We start from the raw sequence: 9446 nt of genomic DNA on the forward strand, positions 1-9446 counted from the left end.
ATGTCAGAAATAATCCGAAGATAAACTCATTAGATTTTTGTAAAATTGGAATTTTATTAACGCATATAGATAATATACAAAATTTTTGCGTCGAATTCCAAAATCTGACGACAAGATGTTTGCGTAGAGGATTATTTTTGTTAGATATTGTCCAACATTAAATCCAATGGCAATTTACTATTTAGTCAATTTACTATTTAGTCAAAACATATAAAACAAATCCAGATTCTTTTAAAATTTCTTCTCTGTGTATATATATTACTAATTTTATAATTAAAATGTGTTACATGTCACTTTTTTATTCTAATTGAAATAAAATCTCTCTCTTTAAACTTAAAAAATTCTCTCCTCCATTTCTTCCCTTCCTCTATCTCTCTACCTCCTTCACCTATTCTATCTCTCTTATATATATATCTATTACCAATAACTAATTACAAATTTAACAACCATAATATACAATATAACATTCTCTAATCATAAATGAAATTAAATTAAAGTCAAAATATTGAAATTCAAATTCAAATTGAAAATATATCTATGTTTCTATATTATTATACTACTAATTTAACAATAAAAATGTAGCATATATCACTTTTTTATTACAATTGAAATAAAATTTTTTCCTCCAAAATTAATGAGCTTTCTCTTTCTCTCCTCTTCTCTATCTCTCTTTTTCCTTCTCTTTCTACCCTTCTCTATTTCTGTCTATCCTTCTTATTCTATCTATAATTTATAATTTATATTACTATATTGATAATCAAAATTTGTCCTGGACACTCTTTGATTAAAATGAAATCTTTTCCTTCAAAATTAATGAGTTCCATTCCTTTTTCTTCTTTACTTTTCTCTGTCATTCTCTATCTTTTTTTATCTTTTTTACTCTACAAAAAGTAAAATTAATAAAATAACAAAATTAAAATAAATTCATAAAATTATAAGAGACATATTAAATTTATAATAAAATATAATTAAAATAGATGATCTCATAATATTATTCATATAAAAAAATATATAATTATTTTATGAATTTTTTCAGTTTTTTTATTTAGTTTCAAACTTTTATTACTTATCTTTTCAATTTATACTGTCTTTTTTTTCTTTAAATATTTTTACATATAATTTAATTTGGAGAGAATACCACACTACGATTAATTTGATTAAAATTAAAATTTGATTATTGTTCCAAAAAAACTTAATTTTGATTTAATTTCATAATTATTAATATAAATTTTTTATACTAGTATTTAATATTTTATATATATAAAAAGAAAAAAAATTTAAAATAATAAATATAAAAAATAATTATTTTTATTTATATAATAAATTTAATACCTAATTAAATATAAAAGTATATATATTAAACTCTTTCGATTAGACAATAAATATTATAATTTAATTATTAATAAAAAATTAAAATTTTTTACATGATAATAAATTAAATAAGTCAATAAAATTTTTATATAAAAATAATAAACTAAAAAATTTATAATTTAATTTTTTTTTTTTTTTGGTCGTCTATGGAAGTATGATCTCTTTGCTCCACGAGGACTTTTGTCCTTTTGAGTTTTGACCTTTCTGCGGGAGTCTAATCTCTTCGGCCGACTGTACCTATGGCATTTCGGTAAAAGTTGTCCCCTTTATATATATAATTTCAATTTATATTTAAATTTACATTGCTGCTGCTTTTTTTTTTTTGGTCAGAATTGCCACTGCTTTAAATAAAGAGGCTCCATAAATTGGGTTAGGCCGTAGTGCAGACCCAAAACATGGAAGATCCAACAAATCAAGTCATGTTACAACACCAGACCAATTCGTCCAAAACAACAAAACATTACCAAACCAACATAGTCATGTTTCAACACTAACCGTCTGCAAGTTAGTTTACTTTGATATCAAAATCAAGCCTGCCGTCAGCTCATCGGGTCCCCAATTTCACTGATCTCTCTACGACTAAATTATATATATAAAAAAAGATGAGCGTAAAAAAAATGATTTAGATACCACGAAAATATTTCTAAAGATTAGAACAACAAAAACCTCTCTAAAATATTTGAAAATATGATAAAAAAATAAAAATAATTAAATTTCATATATATTTAAAAAAAAGATTTATAGATAAGATTTCAAAGTTTTTTCTTCAAATGTAATTAGAAAAATAAATATTGTTTACCCTTCAAATTTGATGATTTTCTACCTAGTGAAACTTTTGTGATTTTTTGTGAATACTCAAGAAGTTTTTTTAAAATGAAACTAATTGTAAATAGTTATTCAAAATTTTCACAAAAATTCTAATCAAATACGCAAGTTTTATTAAATACAAATTACAAAGTCATTTGTTACTTATAAAAAAAATGTCACATTTTTAAATTTTTTGAAATAATATTGTTGTAATTTTGATCTTCCAAAAAATATTTTTATTAATGCCTAAATCTTTCTAAAAAGTTTTAGTGGTATACTCTCTATCTCTGCATGCATACACCTCTGTACACAAATAAAATTAAGTCGGAAATCCACTAGCTAGTTGATCTTCAATAACTCATATGCAACAACTCAAGCGGTGTGATAAATGCGAAACATATTCTAACACCCAAGTCAGTATTTTTTTTTTTTTTTAAAATCTCTCTGTAGTAATTAAGAATGAGAATTTTGTTTTTTCTTTTTTTACCTTTTCTTGCCTCACATAATGACCTTATATTGATATTCATAATAGTCAGTTACTGAATATAAAATATTCTGCTACAATTCAGAACTAATAAGGAAATAATGAAATATCCATAACCAAGTTATACTTTGTATTGAGACATTATAGCTCATTATTTAAGTGTTTTTTTACAAACTAGGCCATATCAAAACAAAGTATTTTTTATTTGATTTGATTTTATTTAAAATGAATTGAATTGAAAATCAATTCTTGTTTTTGGATCGGAATCAATTATATAAAATAAAATTTAAATTTACTTATAAATCAATATTTATGTTTGGATTACAATTTAATAAAGGTTTAATTACTCTATAAGTTGCTATAGTTTTTTCAAATTTTCAACTAGGTTCCTATACTTTTTTTCTTTTTAATTGAGTTCCTAGGTGTTATTTTTTTTTTAAATTTAGTCCCTGCCGTGACGAAACCGTTTGAGATATCAGAATATTCTGTTCAAAAATCAAATATTCTCCTAATTAGGTTAGAACAGCTAATTGAAATCACCTCCATTCTTTAAAAATACCAAAACCATCCTTGGCATTTTGTTCCAAAAGTAAAGAACCCTAGCCGGCACTTACTCTCCAAAGTCAATGGCGTTTTTCCTCCGTTCGTTGGTGTCATCATCCATCTGCGTCGTCGTCGTCCTTAGTGGCGTGAGCATCCGTCGTCGTCGTCGTCCGTCGTTTTTGGTCTGCGCTGCACTGCTCTACTCTGCTTCGTGATGATGCTGTGTCGCTTCCGTCGCGTTCCCTTGCTGTGGATCGCCTCGGCGTCGCCGCACCACGTCTCGCCTAGCCGCACCTCGCCTTGCTGCCTGAGGTCCTCGGTCGCAATTGGTCAGTTTCACCTTCAATTGTACTTTCCTTTTTATCTTTTTTACCTCAGTTTGGTTATGCTCTTTCCATGTGGAACGGATTTTTGGTGGTAGCTTTAGGTTTTTAGAGGGAAGGAGAAGGAATCAAACATAAAAGGAGGGTTTAGAGAGGGAATTGCTCTATTTTCCCATTACATTTGGGGTTAATAATATTTTAGAAAAAAATATGAGGGGGGATTAAGGATATCCATAATATATGTAAGTAACAACAAAAATTGATGAGTATATAAGGCTTTATCTCTGAGTCTGACCTTGGTTGCAGCTGTTGGGCTTATTGGTGTCCTTTAGAAGGAAATTAACATGATATGCTGCTAACATTTAACGTTTAGGTAGGTTTTGATGGGTAAATAGTCTTGGAAATTTATTGTATATATGAACTAGGAGTGGAAGGTTTTGATTTTTGACTTCTGACTGGTAGCTTATGAGTGATACTGACTCTAGCCATGCATGAATGTTGCTCTGGAGAATTTAGTTGACTCAATATATTGTGGATATCTTGTTACTGCTTTATGCTGGCTGTAAATGGTTGGAAATCTAGATGCTTTTGATATTAAAAGTGTCTTGATGGCGTATTTGCTATATGTATCATTCTATCATTCAAAGGCATGGCAAAGGTTCGGTAAATGGTTAAGTCTTTTAGGATAGGGCCATTTCATTTTGAGGGTCCATAGTTTAATGAATTGTTAAGTCTTTTTATGGTTGATGCTACATGCAAAGGACTTAGTTTATGATATGTTAGTATTAATACATGGGAGAGATTAAGAGAAACTTATTGGAAACTCTTGTCATGGATTCATAAAGTCTACTATGGCTGATGGTGTAATAATGTAAAAGATGACCAATTGTATTACCATGATGATACAGATCTTTTAAATTTAAAGTAATCGTGAACATGATAACAAAACAAACTACGTCTCTTTTTTGGTATATGTCTTTAGATTTAGAGGCATCTTGATTGATATAAAATTCAGAAACTTCTCTGTCTATAAACCATGAATAATTTTGAGTTCGATTTAAGATGAGATAGTTGTTACTGAAAATGTGGTAATTTTTTATAGCTTTGTTCAAATAAGGAGTTCATTATGATTCTACATGTTGATGTATTCTCATTGATCTTTTGGATCAGAATGAGTATTCTTTTACTGCTTTTGGGAAGTAAAGGAAAGAAAAGAAAGTTGGAGTGTGTCCTATATAGTTAACAAACTATGTATGCTAGCTTTGTAGCATGTATTGCCAAAAGCAAGCTACCATGCTTTGATTGAAGCTTTTGATGGAAAGGGCTATCTTGTTGGGACACCTGATGAATTGAAGCCTATTCCTTCAGAATCCTTCTCAGCTCAGAAATCGGCCGTTATCAATGTTATTATTGATCCCTATGCTGGTTCAGAGAGTGGGAGGCGGCAACACAAGAACTGATTTCTAGATTATCTGTATTACACTAAAACTACATTTTTTATGGTTTTCGTTTTTAGATTTCAAATTTCAATAACACAAATTACATAGTGATACGGCCATTCCAAATCCGATGTCATAACTCGGTATCATATACCATAACTCGGCACTTTACGTTATAACTTGGGACTCTGCGTTATAACTCGGCGTTATACGTTACAGTTAGAATCAACGGATTACATCTTGGAATAAAAACGTCTGACCAGGCATTATCACTTATTAAAACCTAATAATTGCTCTTTAATTCAGATGATCAACAGAAACGTAACTGACCTATTTCACCTCACATATAAAGGTATGGTATTTTATCCTCAAAGGATATACTGATTTCACGATACTAACTTAAGCATCAGAGTGCCTTTACAGGTACACTCCCCCTTTGTTTGTTTGTATTCTCCACAACGTGACATCTTCCTGGACAAAGAGCTCGGATCCTCCTAGCCTACAGCTCGGTGCTAAAGGCAATAGCTCGGCGTTGACTCTCATAGCCGATGTTACATCCAGGTTATTCACACAAGAACAATTGGCGCCCACCGTGGGGCCGAAGACATAATTCTTTTCTTTTTCATCGGCCTCTACATTCGCCCATGGCTGATTTCCCTCCACCTATACTGTTCGAGCTTCTCCGGATGGTATCTGAGTTGCAACAAGCCAACCAGCGCATGCGAAAGAGAATCAAATAATGGCAAACCAAATTGCCGAGCTAAATAATGCTAAGATAAAAAACAATGATCCTCGTCAAGAACGAACAAAAGAACACCAATCTGGCCTAACACACGTATCCGAATCCGCTCAAAATTAAGAAGGTCGACCTCAAAAAAATGAAGAAGCTCTGCCAGAAAATGAAAACGTTGAGCCCGACAATTCTATTGGACCATTCATGGCCGAGGTGATGAATTTCGAGCTTTCCAGAAGGTTCACCTTACCGACTACATTAATCCCTTACGATGGTTTAGGAGATCTGAAGAAATATATCAAGAATTTCAAATCCATAATGATAGTAAACGGTGTATCAGATAAAGTTTTATGTCGTTGTTTTCCATCTTATCTAGACGGTCCTGCACTTGATTGGTTTTATTCTTTGCTTGCAGATTCTATTTCTCATTTTCGAGACCTATCAAAGCTATTCGATGAGCATTTTGCTAGATCAGCTATCTACCTGTACGACTCCAACTACCTAAACACAATCAAACAAGGTTAGAACGAAAGCCTTAAAGACTACATGACTCGCTTCACAAAGGTGGCTATGAGCATACCCGACCTCCACCCCGAGGTGCATTTACACACCATCAAAAGCGGACTCCGACCAGGAAAATTCCAAGAGGCTATTGCTGTCGCCAAACCAAAAACTTTGGCCAAGTTCTATGAAAAGGCAAAAGGTCAGATTGACATTGAAGAACCCCGACAAGCTCGAAAAATAGAAAAATCCTGGTACAAAGAAGAAGATAAACCACGGGATAGTAAGAAAAGTTTTAAACAATTCCCTCGTTATGAATCCTATACTCAGTTCAAAATAAAGTGCGAGGATATCATCAAGGAGATCTTAAATTCCAAATTGATCAAGCCTCCACAGAAGGTTGGCAACTATCCATATTCAAAGGGTGTAGACAAATCAAAGTATTGCACTTTTCACCAGAAGCATGGACATACCACTGATGAATGTGTCATCGCCAAAGACCTCTTAGAGCGACTAGCTTGGCAAGGCCATCTTGATAAATACATTGGCAGCCATATACAACATCGTTCCCCTTCCTCTGGCGACCATACCTCGGTAGGACAGCACAACCGAGACAAAGAAAGGGCGAGCACAAGTCATCCTGAACAACCAAGAGGAATTATTAACTATATTTTTGGAGGTTTTGCAGGTGGAGGCACAACAAGCCTGGCAAGGAAATGTTCTTACCGAGCTATGTTATCGATAGAAGCCAGCCCAAACAATCCTCAAACGCTTTCTCGCTTTCCTCAGATGATGTTTCAATCCTCCGACTTCGATACAACTACAACAAATCTAGATGACCCTATTGTAATCTCCATCCAGTTAGGAGATCTTTTGGTCAAACAAATACTACTGGATCCAGGGAGTAGTGCTAACGTTCTTTTCTATTCAACATTCCAGAAGATGAAACTAAGTAACAACATACTACAACCTTCCACTGGAGATTTGGTCAGATTTTCAGGTGAATGAGTACCAGTTTTGGGATCTGTGTAGTTGCAAACCACACTGGGTGAGCCTCCTTTATAAAAAACTTCAGATGTTCAATATTTAGTTGTAGATTATTTTAGCCCTTACAATTTGATAATTGGCCGACCTTTCTTGAATAATTTCGGTGCAATCGTTTCCATAATTCATCATTGTGTTAAGTTTCCTATACAGGATGATACTATTGCAACAATTCACAGTAACACCCATGACGCCAGACAATGTTATAACAATAGTCTCAAAATACCCCACCGAAGTATAAATGCACATATACACAACATCAGCAGTCAAGACAACCTCCCAGTTTTTGCCGACCTTAATACAAGGGCAGACGTTCTCGAAAGACCAACACCAACAGAGGACTTACAAAAAATCTATTTTGCAGATAGCTCGGAAAAAATCATTTATGTACGAACTACACTAAGCTCGAAAGAGAAAGCCTCATTTCAATCATTCCTACGACAAAATGCCGACTTATTTGCATGGACACCTGCAGACATGCCTGGCATTGACCCATCAATCATCTCTCATAAGCTGGCGTTGGACCCTTCTGTCCGACCTATAGCAGAGAAGAAGCAAAATCTAGGACTCGAAAGAAAGCAAGCCTCTTAGCAAGAGACTAAGAAACTCCTCAGTGCTGGCTTCATAAAAAAGATCAGATTCATAACATGGCTGGCAAACGTCGTCATGGTAAAGAAACATAACGGTAAATGGCGCATGTGTGTTGATTTCACCGATCTCAACAAAGCGTTCCCAAAAGATTCCTATCCCTTACCATTTATTGATTGCTTAGTAAACAATGCTTCAGGTTATAAAACACCAAGTTTCATGGATGCATATTCTGGCTATAACCAGATCCTAATACATCCATCTGATTAAAGTAAGACTGCATTTATTACTAAATATGGAAATTACTGCTATAAAGTTATGCCATTTGGACTTAAAAATGCAGGAGCAACATACCAACGCCTTATGGACAAGGTATTTGCAGCACAGATCGGCAGAAACCTCAAAGTTTATGTTGACGACATGGTATCCAAAACAAAGCTCGGCAACAATCATCTTGACGACCTTACAGAAATATTCAACCAAATCCGAAAATATAATATGCAGCTTAATCTTGAGAAATGTGCCTATGGCGTACAAGGAGGCAAATTCCTCGGTTTCATGCTCACCAACCGCGGAATAGAAGCCAATCCAGAAAAATGCTGAGCTGTCTTGGATATGGCGAGCCCGCAAACAATCAAGGAAGTCCAATAGTTAACAGGGACACTTGCTGCATGGTGCACAAAATCACAATCACACTTTTGCAATTCCGCACAACTAACCAGCAAGTGCACTGGGTCGTCCAAGTAATACCTTACGTGAGTAAGGGTCGATCCCACGGAGATTGTCGGCTTGAAGCAAGCTATGGTTATTTTGTAATTCTTAGTCAAGAGATCAATAATAAGAGTGATGATATTTATGAATAGTAAAAAGCATAAATTAAATAGTACTTGTATGCAGTAATGGAGAACAGATTGAGGTTTTAGAGATGCTCTGCCTTCTGAATCTCTGCTTTTCTACTGTCTTCTTCCTCACGTACGCAGGTCTCCTTCCATGGCAAGCTGTATGTTGGTGGATCACCGTTGTCAATGACTACCATCCATCCTCTCAGTGAAAATGGTCCAAATGCGCTGTCACCGCACGGCTAATCATCTGTCGGTTCTCACTCATGTTGGAATAGAATCCGTTGATTCTTTTGCGTCTGTCACTACGCCTAATAATCGTGAGTTTGAAGCTCGTCACAGTCATCCTTTCCTTGATCCTACTCGGAATACCACAGACAAGGTTTAGACTTTCTAGATCTCAGGAATGGCCGCCAATAATTCTAGCCTATACCACGAAGACTCTGATCATGAACCAAGAGGCTAAGAGATACACACTCAATCTAAGGTAGAACGTAAGTGGTTGTCAGGCACGCGTTCATAGGTTGAGAATGATGATGTGTGTCACGGATCATCACATTCATCATGGTTAAGTACGAGTGAATATCTTAGAATAGAAACAAGCGTGTTTGAATAGAAAACAGAAGTAATTGCATTAATTCATCGAGACACAGCAGAGCTCCTCACCCCCAATCATGGGGTTTAGAGACTCATGCTGTCAGAAATACAATATGAAACGTGAAAATGTCATGAGATACAAAATAAATCTCTAGAATTTGTTTAAATACTAAACTA

The 9446-nt window shown here is 34.1% G+C and overlaps 1 protein-coding gene across 1 annotated transcript; it reads left to right on the plus strand.

Annotated features, from left to right (window-relative positions):
* The first annotated feature begins 6246 nt into the window (after positions 1–6246).
* Positions 6247–8436, plus strand: LOC112721181 (uncharacterized). The gene is made up of 2 exons (XM_025772257.1): positions 6247–7201; positions 8177–8436. Exons 1-2 carry the CDS (start codon positions 6247–6249, stop codon positions 8434–8436), a joined length of 1215 nt encoding a protein of 404 aa, XP_025628042.1.
* Positions 8437–9446: the final 1010 nt, after the last annotated feature.

Source organism: Arachis hypogaea, chromosome 11 (genome assembly GCF_003086295.3).
Source record: "Arachis hypogaea cultivar Tifrunner chromosome 11, arahy.Tifrunner.gnm2.J5K5, whole genome shotgun sequence".
NCBI classification, from domain to species: Eukaryota; Viridiplantae; Streptophyta; class Magnoliopsida; order Fabales; family Fabaceae; genus Arachis; species Arachis hypogaea.